At 38.1% G+C, this 21,213-nt stretch overlaps 1 protein-coding gene across 2 annotated transcripts in view; it reads right to left on the bottom strand.

The window, feature by feature from the left end:
• stx18.L (syntaxin 18 L homeolog) overlaps window positions 1–21,213 on the bottom strand; it is a 153,597-nt gene that overhangs the window by 59,675 nt on the left and 72,709 nt on the right. For both annotated transcript variants that reach the window (XM_018250399.2, NM_001096210.1), the window contains exons 4-7: window positions 17,305–17,382; window positions 17,120–17,186; window positions 9,420–9,538; window positions 8,036–8,124 (exon numbers count right to left, since the gene is read on the bottom strand). In XM_018250399.2, the coding sequence (XP_018105888.1) occupies window positions 8,036–8,124; window positions 9,420–9,538; window positions 17,120–17,186; window positions 17,305–17,382 (353 nt within the window). The remainder of the gene's footprint in view (window positions 1–8,035; window positions 8,125–9,419; window positions 9,539–17,119; window positions 17,187–17,304; window positions 17,383–21,213) is intronic.

The following is a 21,213-nucleotide window of genomic DNA, read 5'->3' as shown; positions in this document are numbered from 1 at the left end:
TAATACAGACTTTTCATTATGCCAGCTTTATTTTTAGCCACTTTTGGGTTTCTTTTCCCCCATTATACTCCTTATCTATGTCCAGAACCCTTCTGTCATTCTGATTTGATTTGAATAAGAGACTTGAATATGAAAAGGAGGTCTGAATAGAAAGATGATTGATAAAAAGTAACAATAACAATAAGTTTGTAGCTTTACAGAGCATTTGGGGGTCCGTGACCCCCATGTGAAAGTTGGAAAGAGTCAGAAGAAAAAGGCAAATAGTTTAAAAACTATAAAAGATAAATAACGAAAACCAATTGAACAGTTGCGTAGAATTTGCCATTCTATAACATATTAAAAGTTAACTGAAAGGTGAACCACCTATTTAACAAACTTTTTTAACCTCTACAGATGGAACTCCCTTCAACTGAGCAAGGTCATTTTACTATCCATGTACAAGGACTAATAGCGGAATACTTTCTTCTACATCACTTGCTAAACACTAATCATGATTACTCAGGTATTAGAGAACCATTTATGGATTTGAATGTTTTATATTGTCCTATTTATAGTGGAATATTCATTTTAGCGACGTTGAAATAAGCGGCTTGATTGATATTACTGCAGTCTTGTCAATAGCAATAGCAAACAGCGTGTCATTTCTGATTTCCCCAGGACCTCTAAAGACACCACATTAAAAAAAAAGAAGAAGATTGTGATCAAACTGAAATATTTCATCACTAGGGCTGATCCTTGCTGCTGGGTTTCAACGGCAGAATTATCTGTGTGGCACCAATGTCTAAATACAATACATAAAATTCTCACGCGCTATTATTCTGTCTGTCTTTGCTTTATGTATGGTTTCTATTTATTTTTATTTCAATTGTCTCGCATTTTCCTTGTTCCGCTTTCAACGGCTTTCCAGCTAGCTGAAATGAAAATGATGATGGATGAAATATTAAATGTATAAAGAGTACGAGTTCTATTGTCGCGCTGCGAGAGAACTTCCTTCCTTTCTTTTATTATTACTGTCTGCTAGTCCTGAAGTGCCCATATATCCTACAGGCTGAATTATCTCACGCACAGGAGACGGCTGGGTTTTATAATCTGCAAACAGAACACCTGTCTTGTAGTTAATGGGGAGGCAAGAGATGCATTTAGGACATAGACATTTCTGCTGCGTTTTCAATTTGAAATGAATCTGTGAGACGGATTAAAGTGACCCCAGTGAGTTGCCCCATGTCTCTACTAACTGTTTAGCATATTCTAGTTTAGAAGACAATTTAAACACATGCACACATTATTATATACTTTATAATAAAGCACCAGCGCATACGGCTGTCCCTCGTTGTCTACACACTGAAGCTGAACCTCTCTGCCCAGGGACTAGTCCAGTTGCCATTTTGGAGTCAGGAAGGATTTTTTTCCCCTCTGAGGATAATTGGAGAGGCTTCAAATGTTTTTTTTTTTTTTTTTTTTGCAGTTATGCGGGTTAAAATAGAGTAAAAAGGTTGCACTTGATGGACGTGTGTCTTTTTTCAATCTAACTTGTATGTAACTACGTACATCAGAGGGGTCACCTCCAAAGTGCAGGGTGAAAAATGTAAAAAAAACATTATTATGTACCCTGCAGCACACTTTGCACCTTGAATACAGGTCTTTGTGATACAGAAAGAATCTTGGAATTCCCAGGCATATATAATTGAGGTCCCAATGTCTACTGGATAGAACTTTAAAGGGGGTGTTCACCTTTGACTTAACTTTTAGTATGATGTAGAGAGTGATATTCTGAGACAATTTGCAATTGTTAAACATTTTTTAGTACTGTATGTGTGGTTTTTCAGTTATTTAGCATCTCTCCAGTTTGCAATTTCAGCAATCTGGTTGCTAGGGTCCAACTTACCCTAGCAACCATGCAAAAGACTAAATATGAATAGAAGAGGGCCTGACTAGAAATAAGAGTGATACAAAGAAGTAATAACAATAGAAGTAATAACAATAAATGTGTAGCCTTACAGATAATTTGTTTTTTTAGATGGAGTCAATTATCCCCATTTGAAAGCTGGAAAGAGACATAAGACAGCAAATAATTAAAAAAAAAAATAATAAAGATAATTTAAAAGGTGCTTAGAATTAACCATTCTATAACATATTAAGGGGCAGATTCAAAAAAGGTCAAAAAAGTGAGTGCTATTTATAACATGCCTTAAAAATGACGTCACTTCTTATATTTTAGAATTAACGATCTAAAATATAAGTTTCCCAGTAAAAGGAATGACTGGAATACTGCAAAAATAGACTTTTACTCTGTCAGTGGCATCCCGTAGGTCTTAGGTGCTATTAGGGTTGCCACCTTACATGGAATGATGCGGGTTTTTTTTCATTCATTTTCAGTGAATTGTTTTTGCAGTATTTTATAACATGAGTTATTTTGTGCGTTATTTTAAGCCATTTGATATTGTCACACGTTATTAGTGCAATCTATAGCACTTAGGGTTGCGAACTGGCCAGTAAAAATGATCGCTAAACCCAATGTTATTAATAGGGAAAAAAGACAAATATATAGGAAGGCTGGTAGTTTTTTCCATGTAAGGTGGCAACCCTAATAGCACCTAAGACCTACGGGATGCCACTGACAGAGTAGAAGTCTATTTTTACAGTATTCCAGTCATTACTTTTATTTGGAAACTTGATATTTCACACAGAACACAGAGCATTCTGGACCTGCCCAAGGCACTGTGAAAATGTGTTAGTGGCTGTAGGTAAGGCTCCAGCTCCTCATAAAGGTCTTTAAATGCTGCCCTACTGCTCCTCATACATCTTCCTCTATTAATCCATTTGATGTTGTTTAGTAACACCTACTCCTGGGAAGTGTTACATTTCACAGTAATTATCACACTATTTTATGCGTTTATTGCTTAAAAGATGTTTGTGAATTATGCGTTAGGATTAATTCTATTCTATAAATATTGCAATGTGATTAGAATACCACTGTGCGGTAATGTAGAATTAACGATTGTGATATATTTATTAGCGCATGTGAAAATACTTTGATGAATCGTTCCTTAAATAATGTTCCTTAAATAACGTTCCTTAAATAACGAGCAAAACTACACATTAAGGAATAACCTCCTTTTGTAAATCGGCCCCTAAAAGTTACATCTAAGGTGAACCACCCCTATAAGTGAAATTTCCTCTACACAATAGGGACAGTACTACTCCCCCATTGACAAAATTGTCTCTATTTTAACATAAAGGAGCAGGAAAGTCTGTTTGGCTTTGGGGTGCCAAATGTTAGGCACCCCAAGTGATTGTATTGACTTACCTGAAACCCTGGGCAAAACTGCATTGGCTCAGGGTTTTTCTAGAGAGCACCACGGAGAGCTCTTCTTCCGGCTTCTTTATTCTTCAAATTCCCGCGTGCAAACGCATGTGCAGTAGAAAGAAATAGCCGACTTTTAAGTTAAAGTTCGGCTTTTCGTTCTACTGCGCATGCGCATCCGCGTGAGGAGAGAGGAAGCAGATCTCTCCGTGGTGCTCACTGGTATAACCCCGGGCCGGTGCAGTTTTCTGCTGATAGGAGCACCGGGCCGGGGCTTCAGGTAAATCAATACAATAACTTAGGGGTGCCTAACATTTGGCACCCCCAAGTACAAACAGACTTTCCTTCTTCTATAAGGCCAGCAGGCAACTTCAGAAGTAATTGCACTCCATTGCAGATATCATATATACCAGTATACCCAGTACAAGATGGATTCATGTGTTGCAAGTGACATGGATGCTCTAGTTACTTTACCCAAAGGAAGGCTGTAAATTACACTACAAATGGCATAATACAAAATTTGCAAAGGGTCTAGTAAACCATTGCAAACCAAAGAAAAAATAGCAAAAATTGAAGTAAAAGGAAATATACAATTTGTTTCTATGGCCACTATCTTGCCAACTTTTGGCAATTATTACTTACCCCATTAGTTTCATAATGGCCAGCCTTAAGGTGGCCATGGACACACCAATAATATCATGAAACTAATTTTCGTAAGATATTCAGTGAGTGTATGGTGGGAGCTGAGCCGACCGATATTGGCAGAAGACTTGGATATTGGTCAGCTCGTCAAACAGGCTGGCTGGAAAATTTGGATCGGCCCTTTGAAGGCACCCAAACATCAGCCATTGTTAGTGCTCAATAGTCAGATACAGGTAGAATTGTTTAGTTTCTACCTGTATATCTGACGATTCCGCTCTACATGTGTGTGTTGAAATGAACGACCTTTCTTAAGACCAATGGACGCAAGAACGATCGTAATATGGCAACCTTAAGTGACAAAATGCATATCAGATTCACCTGGGCACCCTTGTGCAAGTTAAATGAGAACACTTGATCCCTATTATACTGTATATACTGTATTATTGCATATCCCTACAACGGTATAATTGTTTTTACTTCTTTACATAGCCAAAGTGTCTCTGCATGGGAAAGGAGCGGCATTGGGATAAAGCGCATTGTCCACCCCTTATTGATTCAAAGCCAATTTATGGTTAGGCTCCTAAATCCTTAATCTATCCACCCCCTTCCCCTCTCACTCTAGCCTTGCTTCCCTTACTCTATCTATTCCTCCCTTCCAAAAGCTTCAGCTGAATACAGAGGTGCTCCCATCACCTTCAAGGGATCCTGTCATCGGAAAACATGTTTTTTTCAAAACACATCAGTTAATAGTGCTACTCCAGTAGAATTCTGCACTGAAATCCATTTCTCAAAAGAGCAAACAGATTTTTTTATATTCAATTTTGAAAACTGACATGGGGCTAGACATTTTGTCAATTTCCCAGCTGCCCCCAGTCGTGACTTGTGCCTGCACTCAGTAGCGTAACTAGAGGGGGACGGGCCCTGGTGCGTGACGCTCTAACTGGCAGTACAGCAGTAAAGAGTGATTGAAGTTTATCAGAGCACAAGTCACGTGACTTGGGGCAGCTGAGAAATTGACAAAATGTCTAACCCCATGTCAGATTTCAAAATTGAATATAAAAAAATCTGTTTGCTCTTTTGAGAAATGGATTTCAGTGCAGAATTCTGCCTTTCCCATGACAGTATCCCTTTAAGGCATGCACAGACCTGGGAACAAATTCATAATACATCCCCAAAATGAAGCCTTTTAGCAGCTTTATTTAGCTAAACAAGGCCCCTGAGACCAGCTCCATTTCCCAGCACAGCACTTACAGTGAACTGTGGTAAAATATTGATTTTTCTCTTTTTATGACATCTCTTAACACTAACTGTCCCATTACAAATATGTAATTTGTACACAGTCCCGGTAACCTCGAATCCTTGGAGATAGTAGTCACTTCCCCACCCCGGCTGCTGCATTTACTGAACTGTATTTGAAGTTGCCAATTACATCAGTGTGTTAATAATGTATTAAAGCCCTGACATAATCATATTTCACATATAATGGTGCTCTTCCTCTTCCACTGTGTTGTACAATAAATAGCATAAAAAGTGGTTGCTATAGTTTGTGTAGATGTGCAGTGATGTGTATATACCACCACATGAGATGCGGCAATTCTGTTTCTGTGTGATTGATTACAACTGTGCCTTATGAGGGGCTACGCAGTGTCCCCGGGATTGTGTGATTTCAAGCGCAGCTGCCAGATTTGCAGGAGGAGACTCCCTGGATCGGATTCCTGCTCAATAAAATTAATTGCTGGCATATTTGTAGCCTACTAAGAGCTGAAATGTTCAGCAACTTCAGCCATCCATTAAATTCCCTACTGGGCCAAGATTACCTATTTCTCTTGCTATTGTGAAAAGACTTAACGGGATAGTTGCCACTATGCTCTAAATGGGGATTTGAAATGGAAATATTTCAGATGTTTAAAAATTGTAGTTAAAACTGGATTAATTAAATGGAATACCTAATGGCTCTATCAGTGTCCTTTGCAGAGGACTGGTTCCTGTGGGACTCGTCTTATGGACAATTACAAAATCACATATGAAAAATGTGGACCACAACATTGGGTACAGGGTACTACTCCCGCATTTGTCAATACTAAAAGTGCCGAACCCCATCACAAGCCCTCTATGACTTGTGGGTAGACACTGATGCCTACACCCTCCCCTTCCCCATCTGATGCTCAATATTTCATGTTATGCAATGTCCTTAATACATGTGCATGTTAACTTGTTGATACACAACTGTGTACCCATTGTCAAATATTGCCATTGCTTGTTTTCATTATCTTTTTCTTTGTGTTTAAAAATCAATAAAAAATAGTTAAAAAAAAAAAACTGGATTTATTATTATTGGAATATTATTAATAAGCTCTCTTTCTCCAGCAACCACTTCTTGTCTTATACTTATGGGGACTCTTATGGTAACTTGTTCCACTGGCTAAACGTGATTCACCCCCCAAAGAGGTTAAAAACGGAAACCATGCGTCTAAAGGGCATTGCATCACGGTACATTCCTTGGGATTCCTTGTAGCAACCGAAAATAGTTGTTTTATTATTTTTTGCGGAGTGTGCCAAAGAAAACAATGCTGACAAAATATGTCTGAAAAAAAAAAAAGACTTTGAGAATCGCTATAACCTGTGTCTGCAGGAGGTTATTGCCTTAAACATTATAATTCAGGTTCTGAAGAGATAACCATCAGGTGGGCCATAAGCACAGTCACTGTCAAACGCTTTTCTTGCAGACAGTTTTTCTTTTTGGGAAAATGCTAGAAAACTGTATTTTTGTGCCATAAACCTATTTGCTGAATTTCCACCTTTCCTTCTCATTCCTTGAGAGCTCCACAATCTCACACCCCTTGAACGACGGCAATGGGAGTCATGTCAGATCCGCCTTTCAAGGTTTGCAATTTACAGCCCAAACAGCTATTTGGATTTCACACCTCCCTTGGCAACTTGACAAAATGTAATTCTGTACATATTCTAGCGAACTACTGAGGGACAAGGATTTTGTACACAGCAAATGATCTTGGAACCCGACGCTTATGTTAAAGGAAAACTACACCCCTCAAAAACTGTAGGTCTCTATATATAAAATATATTGAATAAAACAGCTCATATGTAAAAACCTGCTTTGTGTAAATATACCATTTTCATAAAACTATATTTTTCAGTAGTATGTGCCATTGGGTAATACTAAAAAGAAAATTGCCATTTTAAAAAATAAGGGCCACCCACTGGGATGCTACGATTCACGGTGCACACAAACAATCCAACAAACCATACATGTTGGTCACATGAGCCAATTAAAAGACAGAGTTCTATCCTTTGCTCCCATACTTGTTCCTGTTACAGTCAAGAGCTGCAGTATTTCTGGCCAGGTGATCTCTGAGGCCGCACACAGCTCATCACAAAATATTGGCTCAAGGCAAGCAAGATTCTTTATTATGCCACTTAATATGATATAAACTATCTGTTGCTTAAATATCGATTTTGGGGGCAAAGTTTTTCTTTAAAGGGGTTGTTCACCTTTAAATTAAATTTTAGTATGACGTAGAAAGTGAGATTCTGAGACAATTAGCAACTGTTTTTCATTTTTTATTATTTGTGTTTTTTGAGTTATTTAGCTTTTTATTCAGCGCCTCTCTAGTTTGCAATTTTAGCAATCTGGTTGCTAGGGTCCAAATTAACATAACAACCGTGCATTGATTTGAACAAGAAACAGGAAAATTAACAGGAGAGGGTCTGTATTGAAAGATGAGTAATACAATGTAGCAATATCAATACATTTGTAGCCTTACAGAGCATTTGTTTTTAGATGGAAAGAATCAGAAGAAAAAAGCAAATAATTTAAAAACTATAAAAAAATAAATAATGAAGACCAATTGAAAAGTTGCTTAGAATTGGCTGTTCTATAACTTACAAAAAATTAACTGAAAGGTGAACCACCCCTTCAAGGCGACGGCAATCTAGCAACGGAAAGGAGGCATAGACTAATTCCAACTTAACTGAATATAAACAGGTCATGAATATTAAAGAATAGCTACAAGGAATTACAGTCACTTCTATTTCCGTTTGCAAAACCAAATTGGCTTGACACTAAATTACCATTTGGATCTCTTCAGGCGACAACTCATCTTCACTCCGACCATCGTCCCACAGACTAGATGTGCCGTTTCGTTCTGGCGCTGTCCTGTCTGTTGGAATATACAGAACGCATGCATGCTGAAGAAACGTAATGATTCCAATGTTCTACAAAGCAGAAGTTACTATTTAAATAAATTGCATTTGCAACCTGTAAAGGGACAGAGAATAAAGAAGAGGGCATTCTGTGTACCCAACAATTCATACTTATGAGTGGGAGATGCCATAGACAAAAAAGGAATGGTAAATGCACTTTCTTTATTACCACTGAAGGATTTACACTGGTTGGTAATATAGAGAGTAGTATAGTCCGCAGGCACAACCTGTTGCGGCTACTCGGTGCTGTACTACTGGGAGAGAACGGCACTATCTGCAATGTCAACGCACAAACAGAACCAGCACATGTAAGCTCTGGGGGTGTTCCCTTGTGGTTTATAAATCAAAAGAGAAAACACAACTTTTCAGGGCATGTCCCTCACCTGGTGATGGCGTATCCCACCGGAAATGTTGTGTTTATATTGCAGAGGGTGCCTTTCCCAGTAGTACAGCACAGGGAACACCCCCAGACAAGTGCTTCCGTGTGCTGGTTCTTTTTGTGCATTTACATAGGTTGGTGTACAGAAAAAAAACAATAAGGAGTCTCATTTGTAGATAGTAAAAGCAAATGACTTAGAATAAGCCAGGTTTTAATACATTACTACCAAATGGGCAGAGAAAGGGTTATTTTTCCAATGCTACAACTCTTTCATTTATTTCCCCTTTTATTTGTCTATAGCTGACTGGCCACACACTTTCAGAGAACCTCACAAGAAGAATGCCCAAGAGGATGGTCTAATAGATCAGGAAGCATGGTCTGACTTCATAAAGGGCACAACAACCACACGTGATTAATAAAGGGTATTCCAGTGGCATGGCATGAGCAGGAAAAACAACCACCTCATTTTACTTATAACTTGCATCGAGTGACGTTTCCTTTATGTTCAAACAATGAAATCTGAAGTTGTCCTGCACGACCAAGAACAGAAGAACAGAACATAAAGGGGCATATTAATTAACAGTGGAGACAAACATCACCAGTGATGTTGCCCATAGCAACTAATCAGATTTTTACCTTTGTTTTCTAATGTGTATGCGCTGCTGAAATTGAATTGCTGATTGGATGCTGTGGGCAGCATCACTGATTAATAAATACGCCCATGTGTGATTCTATGAGAGTATTTTTGAAAACCAATGGCAAGCTATACTTGTTAATCACAGGTATTATTCTGAGCCACTTCTTGTAAGATATTATAGTGGATGTGTGTGCACACAAGTGCTTGATATCATTCTTTCTGCTCATAGATCTTACCAATATTTTCATCATCGGCTGATTTTTTCTCGGCGCCTGTATCCAATTGTTTTAGGGGAACACTGTCCTCTGAGCGGGAACTTTGTGTTTTGTTGATTTTTTCGGGTTCTAACCTGGATCTGCAAACGTTAGAACAAACACATGGACTTACGTGGACATTGTGCTAGACACTTTACAAGTTCTGTAATCTATGATATAGCACACATAACTTATACGAAATAAAGTTCGCTTATAGCGCTGGTTTTCTTCCTACAAACGAAAGGCTATATTACACATAACTTATAGCTGATGGTTGTAAAAGAATGGGGATCGTCTGGGAACTTGTGAACATGGGGCGGGTGATGAAAGGATAACCAGGGGCAGATGAAACACTTTTGGGTTGGAATTGTAAGAAAAGTGATGGATGGAGATATATATATATATATATATATATATATATATATATATATATATATATATATATATATATATATATATAAAAATACAGACACCTAGGAAAGAATAGGCTGAATTTGGGAATGAAGTCTTGGGGCACTGGAATGCAACAACAAGCAAAAGTTTGTTTTGGGTAGGAGCCGTGGACTGGCAAGCATAAGGGTGGGGAATTTCAAGAAGTAAAGGGCAACAAAAGGGCCAATGGGTGAATGGCATTGACTTACATGCCTCGGTGCCAGAAACAAACAAAAGGGGACCATTCATTGTTTGTTCAATGTTTGCTGCACTTACAGTGGAACTGTGGATACTACAAGGGGCACAATACTTGAATATTCCATTGATTAATGTTGCGTTAAGTAATGTGAATACATCCGATGTAATGCTAGAAGCAGATGTAAGTTCTCTCTGTGACACTGATCATATTAATATTCAAAGTAGTTTTTAGTCATCTCTGTAATTACCATTGCTTATTAATACAGCAGAACCCCCATTTTATGTTTTACAGGGGACCAGGAAAAAATTGTAAAATCCGGGAAAATGTAAAATCAGGGTAATGTGTTAAAGTAACTTTTTCTTCAAGTACTGAAAGGATATAAGCACAGGAGTCCATTTTACTTTGAGATACAATATTTGTTAAAGGGTTCACCTTTAAGGTAACTTTTATTATGTGATAGAAGTACCAATTCTAAGCAACTTTTCAATTGGTTTTCATTATTTATTTTTTTATAGTTTCATAGTTATTTGCCTTTTTCTACAGACTCATTCCAGCTTTCAAATGGACGTTGCTGACTCCCCTCTAAAGAACAAATGCTCTGTAAGGCTACGAATATATTGTTATTGTTACTTTTTTATTACTGATCCTTCTATTCAGGCCTCTCCTATTAATATTCCATTCCCTTATTCAAATCAATGTATGGTTGCTAGGGTAATTTGGACCCTAGTTACCAGATTGGTTAAGATGCAAATTGACGAGCTGCTGAATAAAAAGCTAAATAACTCAAAAACCTTCAATAATAAAAAATGAAAACAAATTGCAAATTGTCTCTGAAGATCACTCTCTACATCTTACTAAAAGTTATCTCAAAGGTGAACAACCCCTTTAAAGGGCATGTAAAGGCAAAAAATAAAATCCCATTTTTACTTTCTTTAATGAAAAAGAAACCTATCTCCAATATACTTTAATTAGAAAATGTGTACTGTTTTTATAAGAAACTTGACTGTATGCAGTGAAACTCTCCCTTCATTTACTGCTGTGGATAGGAATTGTCAGATGGGCCCTAACTGCTGAGCAGGGAAACAATCAGGAGCCCCCGCCTTACTTCTCAGCCATGCAGAACTCAAGCAGCTTTGTTTGTCTCCCTGTAGAGCAGTCAGCGACTGTGTAGAGATTTGTATTGGATTTTATTTTTGCCTTTACATCCCCTTTACCGTTTCCAACTCCAGCTGCAGGGACAAAGATCATGGAGCCAGATTTAAACAGATCAACTGGGATTCTATTTGGAGGATTATTTTGCTGCAGCCACTGGTTCTGCAGAGTTGGAGAAAGTTTGTAAACTAAACAACTCAAAATTAAACAACACAAAAACTATAAAATCCACATTAGATTACATGACAATTGCTGTCTGACAATTAATGGCCTGAGCTTCTTATGATTTGTTCTTTTTACTACTTTATGGTTAGTTGCAGGTCGGAAGATTGGCACAGACGATCGTTCCTCCAACATACTGTGAGGTATAATCTGCACGTCTATGGCCAGCTTTAAGGTAAGAAGATCCAAATTATCTGTAAAACCCCAGGTCCCAAGAATTCTGGATAGCTTCCTTCCAAGCTGGAACTGCTTCAGAAAAACCCAGCAGTTATAAAGTCAGTGGAACCCAACTTTATCTGGAAAAACTCCACAGGGTTGGTAGCTGTGACTTTCGAGAAACTGCCAATAGGCAAGGATTTACAGCAGCTATCTCCACGTTATATTTAGCAGTTCTACGAACAGACTGGTGGAGGGCTGTTGCTGATCAACATCTATGCCAGATGAGACTGTGATCCAGTTGGCTGGATATTATAGAAACCAGCCCACAGATTGCCAGCTTTAGACTCGGTGCCTTAAGTCTTCTTTGCCAGCTTTTAACTCTGAAAATGAAGTGCCTATGTTTCAGTTTTTCTGTTTACTCTATTTCAACCCCTCACCCGTGTAGGTTTTTTTTACAGTGCTGTGAAAAAACACTGGGGCTAAATGCTTGATACCAAATTTCTTCTACTGCACTTCAACTGCTCAGAATATTAATTACCCACAAATTCCTTACTTCGACTTAACTTGTACTTATGCCAATCAAATGTATATCCATTTTACCGTCTATCTCAAGGAAACAATGGCGAGCTTGTCATTTCCATTATTTTAACTCGCGTCTTTTATCTTGGCAAGACAATGCATTGAAAGGCAAGCCTCATTAATATTTGTCAAATGTATCTCTATTATAGGGAAGCCGTTGATAAGCACCTGTCTACACAGCCTTATAAATATTCATATGTTTCTAACTAGACTTCAAAAAGGGAAATCATCTAAAGGAATTCAGTACTCGAAATGTTCAAAGGGTGAACAAAATGAGAGAAAAAAAATTTCCCATTCCAACTACAAACTATTAAAAAATTAATATATATGTATATATATTTAGGATTTTTGAAGATGTGCTTCCATAAATGCAGTTGCAATGATTACAGGTATGGGACTTGTTATCCAGAGTGCTCAGGACATAGGGTTTTCCGGATAAGAGGTGTTTCCGTAATTTGGATCTCAATACCTTAAGTCTACTAAATAAAAACATTTAAATGTGAATTAAACTCAATAGCATTGTTTTTGCCTCCAATAATGATTAATAATATCTTAGTTGGGATGAAGTACCAGCTACTATTGTACTATTGCAGAGGAAAAAAAAGAAATTGATGTAAAATTTAAATTATTTCATTAAAATGGAGCTTCGGAGCTTTATGGATAACGGGTTGTTGAATAACGGACCCTTTACCTGTACTGAGACATAATGAACCTGACATTTGAGCAATCGGGAAGCAAAAAACTATTTACTCCATTGGAATAGAACTCTGTAAGGGATTGGTTAAATTACCCCCTCTACAAATTGTTAATCCTCCATTATACCAAATTCGGCACAAAGGAAAGGTTATATCTAGGGTTAGCCTACACTTTTACTAAGACTTTCTACAATCAGTTTTCATGAGGGGGGCAGCTTGTCACTTCTTGCATGACATTCAGCAGTGATTTCATTGCCGTTGGGCAAAATCAAACGAGTGACATTTACAGAGCAATTCTCTTCCTAAAAAATCCCCAGCACAGTCTAAGAATACACAAGATCCAAAAGCCGGTGTGACATCACATTCACATGCTGTGGGGGGTCAGTTGTATAAACAGGTATGGGATCCATTATCCGAAAACCCATTATCAAGAAAACTCTGAATGATGGACGTCTCCCATTGACTCCATTTTATCCAAATAACCCACATTTTTAAAAACGATTTTTCTCTGTAATAATAAAACAGTAGCTTGTACTTGATCGCAACTAAGATATAATTAATCCTTATTGGAAGCAAAACCAGCCTATTGATTTACATGATTTTCTAGTAAACTTAAAGGGATACTGTCATGGGGGAAAAAAAAAAAATTCAAAATGAATCAGTTAATAGTGCTGCTCCAGCAGAATTCTGCACTGAAATCCATTTCTCAAAAGAGCAAACAGATTTTTTAATATTCAATTTTGAACTCTGACATGGGGCTAGACATATTGTCAATTTCCCAGCTGCCCCAAGTCATGTGACTTGTGCTCTGATAAACTTCAATCACTCTTTACTGCTGTACTGCAAGTCGGAGTGATATCCTCCCCTTTCCCCCCCCAGCAGCCAAACAAAAGAACAATGGAAAGGTAACCAGATAACAGCTCCCTAACACAAGATAACAGCTGCCTGGTAGATCTAAGAACAGCACTCAATAGTAAAAACCCATGTCTCACTGAGACATATTCAGTTACATTGAGAAGGAAAAACAGCAGCCTGCCAGAAAGCATTTCTCTTCTAAAGTGCAGGCACAAGTCACATGACCAGGGGCAGCTGGGAAATTGACAAAATGTCTAGCCCCATGTCAGATTTCAAAATTAAATATAAAAAAATCTGTGCGCTCTTTTGAGAAATGGATTTCAGAGCAGAATTCTGCTGGAGCAGCACTATTAACTGATTCATTTTGAAAAAAATTTTTTTTCCCATGACAGTATCCCTTTAAGGTATGCAGATCCAAATTATGAAAAGATCGGTTATCCGGAAAACCCCAGGTCCCAAGCGTTCTGGATAACAGGTCCCATACCTGTGTTTGGCATACATTTTTACTTACCTTCAAAATTGCCTTATTTTACACCATTTTCATTTAAATACAGTAAAAGTTTATCCTCATTCTACACAGTTTTTTGTGGTCTTGCCAATATAATGCATTTCCCTGATTTGACCTTTTCCCTGAATCTTACACAATTTTTTTGGTCCCCTGAAAAACGTAAAATAGGGGTTCTACAGTACTTGCAAAATACAAGCCCATTACCAGTAATTTGTAGACTTGTTTGGGTAATTTGTTTGAGGTTCAGTGTTTATTTGGGTTCCCTTTAGCAGTGGCTCATAACAAACCATTGATTCAGAGTTACATAGTGAAGTTATGTTGAAAAAAGTCCAAAGTCCATCAAGTTCAACCCCTCCAAGTGAAACCCAGTATCCATACATACTGTATATACACTCACACTGACCCCTCCATACACACAAAAAGAAGTTAAAGGAACAGTAACAAAAAAAAAAAATGTGTTTTAGCCCAGATTAGGTCTCACAGTCCGTTTCATGCCATTAAAACTCAGAATCAATTACAGTATGTGGTTTATTTTAAAGGAAAACTATACCCCCAAAATGAATACTTAAAGGACCAGTAACATCAAAAACATTTTAGTTAGTATACATCAAAAAATAAACACCAACACAAATTAAACTTTTAAATAGCAAAGCCTTTATTAAAAAATAAGTTACTGAAACTACTTCCGCTTCTGTTCAGAAAAGGCGAAACGGCGACATCCATCCTGCAGCAGTTGATTTCTTCTCCCTCGCTCTCTCTCCTGGCCGCCCTATGTCTAGCGCATGTATTGTCAGACTGACACAGCACGAAACAGCTATGACACTTCTAATAATGGTACGTTCCCAAGTCCCATCGCAGCAAAAAGTTGTAGAAAAGGCAGAGTAGCTCGGACCCATAGCACTGGGCTCATATGCTGGGTTCCACGTAGGGAGGTGCTGGTCTGGACTCACACGTCGGCCATGTTCAGCAGCTATTGCAATACAACCTCACAGAATCAGATGCATACATCTGCCAAGCCGCCAACTTGCTCAGTCAAACTCTTACCTCTGCTTGTTTTCTGGGCCGTATTCAGGGCTGAGCAGGTTACCCAAGAGCAAGTAGAACTGTTGCTGCTCGGCCGAATTGCTGCTGCTCCAGAAACAGAGGGAGTGCGAATGAGCAAGTCCCGGAAAGCTGCCTGGGAGGGACGAAGCCATGTGCTGGAGGGATGCAAAGTGCATGCGTTCTGACCTCACGCGACCGGCACGTCGGAAGATTTAAAGATGCTTATTGGTGGGGGAGGTTGGCGGCTGTAGTTGGGATGCTGGCCATGGCAAAGTTCTAGTGGTTGGGGAAAGTGTGATGAAGGAGAAGAAGAAGCTGGCTGACATTCTTGCCGGCAGAGCGCGCCAGAACGAGCACAGCCAGGAGAGAGAGCGAGGGAGAAGAAATCAACTGCTGCAGGATGGATGTCGCCGTTTCGCCTTTTCTGAACAGAAGCGGAAGTAGAGTTTCAGTAAGTTATTTTTTAATAAAGGCTTTGCTATTTAAAAGTTTAATTTGTGTTAGTGTTTATTTTTTGATGTATACTAACAAATTTTTAAAAAATTTTTACTGGTCCTTTAAGCATATATATTTAAGTAAATCTTGCCCTTTTACATCTCTTGCCTTGAGCCAACATTTTGTGATGGTCTGTGTGCTGCCTCAGAGATCACCTGACCAGAAATACTACAACTATAATATACTCAATACTACAACTTTAAAATGGCAATTTTCTATTTACGATTACCCAATGGCACATACTACTAGAAAAGTATATTATTATGAAAATGGTTTACTTTAGGGATGCACCAAATCCAGTATTCGGTTCGGGATTCGACAAGGATTCGGCCTTTTTCAGCAGGATTCAGATTCAGCCGAATCCTTCTGACCGACCGAACCAAATCCCAATTTGCATATGCATAATCGCGTGACTTGTCACAAAACAAGTAAAAAATGTTTACCCCTTTCCCACCCCTAATTTGCATATGCAAATTAGGATTCGGTTCGGTATTCTGACAAATCTTTTGTAAAGGATTCGGGGGTTCGGCTGAATCGAAAATAGTGGATTCGGTGCATCCCTAGTTTATTTACATGACAGGGTTTTACATATGAGCTGTTTTATGCAATATCTTTTTTTTTTTTTTAGAGACCTACATTGTTTGCGGGGTATAGTTTTCCATTAAAGGAACAGTAATGCCAAAAAATTAAAGTCTTTTAAAGGAATGACAATATAATGTACTGTTGTGCTGCTCTGATAAAACTAGTGTGTTTGCTTCAGAAACTCTACTATAGTTCATATTAACAAGCTGCTGTGTACCCATGGGGGCAGCCATTCAAGCACAGGATACACGGTAGATAACAGATAAGTTCTTAAGAATCCCATTGTATACTACAGAGCTTATTTGGTATCTGCTGTGTATCTTGTGCCTTTTTTCCATCTTCAACTTTGAATGGCTGCCCCATGGCAACACAGCAGCTTGTTTATATGAACTATAGTAGTGTTTCTGAAGCAAAGGCACCAATTTTACAAGTGAAGCTCAACAGTACATTATAATGTCATTATTTAAAAAGACTTATTTTTTGGTGTTACTGTTCCTTTAAAATAAACAGCATCCTGTAATTAATTCTGAGTTGTAATGGCATGAAACTGGCTGTGAGACTTAATCTGGGCTACAGCAATGAGCCACATCCAGTCTTAAAAAGGAAAGTTCTCCTTTTTCCCGCAAGAACACTTTCCTCTAAAGCAGTTTCCAGAATGTGCCAATTTCCAACAGCGCATAATGGGATTTACTTAACGATAAGAATGCATGGAATTGCTGCCTAGCCTGGTACCGTGATTGATTTCATTACGAATACTCACAATCGCTTCTTGTCTACTGTTCGCTTCACCCTGATGGCTCTTTGTTCCGAGTACAGTTTACACACTCCTATCAGAAAAATAACGGGTACAGAAATCATATTTAAATTCTACAACCAGAGCAGCGCCATGTTTTATTCATAAGCAATCAATGCGAGTATTACAGCCGAATCAACTCCAACACCTACTTTTCAAATAGTCTTCGATGAAATCCAGGACGGCGTTGCGGTGTTCCTTTATTTGTAGAGAATGACTCTCTTTGCCGGCTGCAACAAAAGGAAAGCGTTATCATTGTGCTGCACCAACACATATAAATAATAAATAACATATAAATAATAGTTTTGTATATTCCTCATTATTGTGGGTTGCTGGGTCCTCAGTGTGATTGCTGCTTTGAAATGGCCATCTTTATTCAGACTGCTCCAAGTAGTATTTCAATATGGGGAGATGGCATATGAAGCATCAGGAAATAAATTCTTATTCAGCTTTAAAATGAATGTCTTCAGTGTAACCTTCAGCTTTAGGCAATTCTATTATCTGACTCAGACCAACACACTTCTTCATTTACCATGCAAAAAATGACAAGAGAGTACAGGTATAGGATCCGTTATCTGGAAACCCATTATCCAGAAAGCTCCAAATTAGGGAAAGGCTGTCCCCCATAGATTCCATTTTATCCAAATAATCCAAATTTTTAAAAATGATTTCCTTTTTCTCTGTAATAATAAAACAGTACCTTGTACTTTATCCCAACTAAGATATAATTAATCCTTATTGGAAGCAAAACCAGCCTATAGGGTTTATATAATGTTTACATGATTTTCTAGTAGACTTAAAAAATTAAAAAAATTAAGTAAGCTTTATCAGAAAGGTAAATACACCAGTAAATGCTGCTCTGAGTCCTCTATCAAAACAAACATTAATTTCCTTCTATTGTGTACACATGGGCTTCTGTATCAGACTTCCTGTTTTCAGCATAAACCTCCAGGGCTTGAGCATGCTCAGTTTGCTCCTCTCTCCCTCTCACTTTCCCCCCCTCCCTGCTGTAATCTGAGCCTAGAGCTGTGAGTGAACAGGGAGAGACTCAGGCAGGAAGTGATGTCACACCATGCCAATATGGCAGCTGCTATCCTAAACAAACAGAGCTGTTTACTCGGGTATGGTAAAGTATTCTGCAGAATAAATATAGTGTTATAGCATGAACTATTGTGGCTAATCTATTGGCAATAAACTGCTTCGGTAGCTTTCCTTCTCCTTTAAGGTATGAAGGTTCAAATTATGGAAATATCCGTTATCTGAAATGCCCCAGGTCCCAAGCAATCTGGATAACAGGTCCCATACCTATATGTGCTATGTACGCAGTGCTAGGTATGCAGTACCAAGTACTGTAAAATAAAAGACTAACATATATCTAAGGAAACTACCTATATATGGGGAAAACTCTCTTAGTTCGTTCTCTAGCATGATTATGCCAGGATAGGTACCCCCCTTTACTAAGCACAATGCTGCAGGAACATAAGATAGAACAGTCTTTAATTAAGACACCAAGGTTTGAAAGGGTCATAAAAACCTGTCCTACAAGCAAAGGCATTGAAGACTGTGAACATTAACACAATTTGCAAAGAAATCATGGAAGTTTCATAACAAGTTTGACAAACTCAGGTGGGGGGATTTATAGGAGTTCATGTCTGGGAGCTTAGTGGTTTAATGCTGGGAATCAGCTGGACTTGTTTAGTTCAAACCTACCTTGGATGTGCAACCTTGGGTCAGGACCCCCTTTAGCATATAACAAGGTTACAGATATAGGAAAATATCAATGTACCTGCAATTCAGCCATTGTTTCAAAATACCTAGGACATTAAATTAGCTTACTGCACTTCAAGTTGGGCTTTCGGGTTTATCAAGGGGAGCAAACTGGCCAAGTGCAGGCAGCACAATGGTTTGTGAACCACTGATCTACATTATGCAGAACCTCTATTTCGTTAAAGGTAATAGAGCTTCTTAAAGGGGTTGTTCACATTACAGTTAACTTTTAGTAGGATGTAGAGTGATATTCTGAGAAAATTTGGTTTTCATTTTTTATTATTTGTGGTTATTTGAGTTATTTAGGTTTTTATTCAGCAGCTCTCCAGTTTGCAATTTCAGCACTGTTGCTAGGGTCCAAATTATCTGATTCCTAGCAACCATGCACTGATCGGAAGAAGAGACTGGAATATGAATAGTAGAATAGAAAGATGTGTAATGAAAAGTACTAATAACAATACATTTGTAGCCTTACAGAGCATTTGTTTCTAGATGGGGTCAATGACCCCCATTTGAAAGCTGGAAAGAGTCAGAAGAATTAAAAAACAATAAATAATAAAGACCAATTAAAAAAATTGCCTAGCATTTGGCCATTCTATAACACACTAAAAGTTAACTGAAAGGTGAACCACCCCTTTAAGTTGCGCTTATACCATTTCAACAGTCCATAGAAATGGATATTAATGAGTACTATATGTCCTTTAATTAAATGTACGTAGTTATAACTAAAATGAAGCCTTTTTCTGCTGTTACTGTGATTCTCCTTTCACACCAAGTCACGTCACGTAATGTAATCAGCAAGCAAAGAGATCCTGTAATTCAGGGTGACTGTGCTGAGAAGCAAATCAAAGCAACCTCTCCTCACAGAAAATCATCATTGGGTTAAATACAAACCAATCCGGGGAGCTGTGATTTTAGGGGACACTCACAACAACTTAAAATTCTAAGCCTCAGCATTGCAGAACAAAAAACTGCAAAAAAAAAACCCAAAACAAAGGAAAAAAAAACCTGAAGACATTTTGCAACTGGTGAAGACTGTACTAATTAGTTACAGGAACAGTAACACCAAAAAATAATTAGTTACAGGAACAGTAACACCAAAAAATAAAAGCGGTTTAAAGTAATTAAAATATAGTGTACGTTTCTCTGCACTGGTATAAGTTATGTGCTTGCTTTAGAAAGACAACCACAGTAGAATCCCCATTTATGTTTTTCAGGGGAACAGAAAGAAATGGTTTAAAATCCAGGAAAATCAGGGAAAAGTATTGTGCATAATATATAGGGGGACCACCAAACAACAATGTAAAATGAGGGAAAACTTAAAGGGTACTCGTCACCCAAACAAATGATCCGAAATCCAATTTTAAGACATAAGTCAAGCAAAATGAACTTTAATTACGCTATATAAATTATTTGAATCTTGTTTCCTTCAGTCTGGGAATTCATAATTATAGCAAGCAGGAAGCAGCCATTTTGTGGACACTGTTATTAAGACAAGCCTTGCATCATCTCAAAAACTTGTGCACCAGAATGGGGGACCTAATGTCCATCCCCATGCCCTGGCTACACAATTAAACGATGAAGAGAACGGGGGAATGTGGGGAGATCAGTGACATCTAGGAAGTACTGATTGGAAAGTGAAAGTAATTGCATAGAGGAGGGGCAGGCAACATCTGATTGACAGCTGAGATTTTTTAAATGAGCTTACAACAGCTATGAATGCTTTAATAAAAATAGAAATTGGATTTCATGTTTAATTTCACTTTTATTACACAGAATTTTGTGTCTGGGTGACAGGTCCACTTTAAAATCAGGGGATGTAAAATTGAAGTTTTACTGTATAGTTTATGTAAATAGCTATGGGGGCAGCCATTCAAGCTAAACAAGGAGAAAAGGCACAGGCTATTTAGCAGATAACAGTTAAGTTCTGTAACAAAATACAATGGGATTCTACAGAGTGCATGTTATCTGATACGTAACCTGTGCTTTGAATGGCTGCCCCCATGGCTACACAGCAACTTGTTTACATAAACTAGAAGTAGTGTTTCTAAAGCAAATAATCCAGTTGTACCAGTGCAGGGAAACGGTAAATTAAATGTAATTAAATTTTTTGGTGTTACTGTTTCTTTAATTCTAAGGTGAGCTACACCTTTGAGCATGAAGAACATAAGACTAGTACAGTACCAATAACATTTGCTGGAAGTGTGTAAAGGGCATTTAAACTTTGTCTTCCTGCTGCTCAGTTGCTTTTGCAGCAAGTGTGATCAGAAGTGTCTATAACGTGGTGTCCAAGC

The sequence above is a fragment of the Xenopus laevis genome, chromosome 1L (genome assembly GCF_017654675.1).
Source record: "Xenopus laevis strain J_2021 chromosome 1L, Xenopus_laevis_v10.1, whole genome shotgun sequence".
Classification (NCBI taxonomy): domain Eukaryota; kingdom Metazoa; phylum Chordata; class Amphibia; order Anura; family Pipidae; genus Xenopus; species Xenopus laevis.
This window is presented reverse-complemented; position numbering and strand designations above follow the sequence as displayed.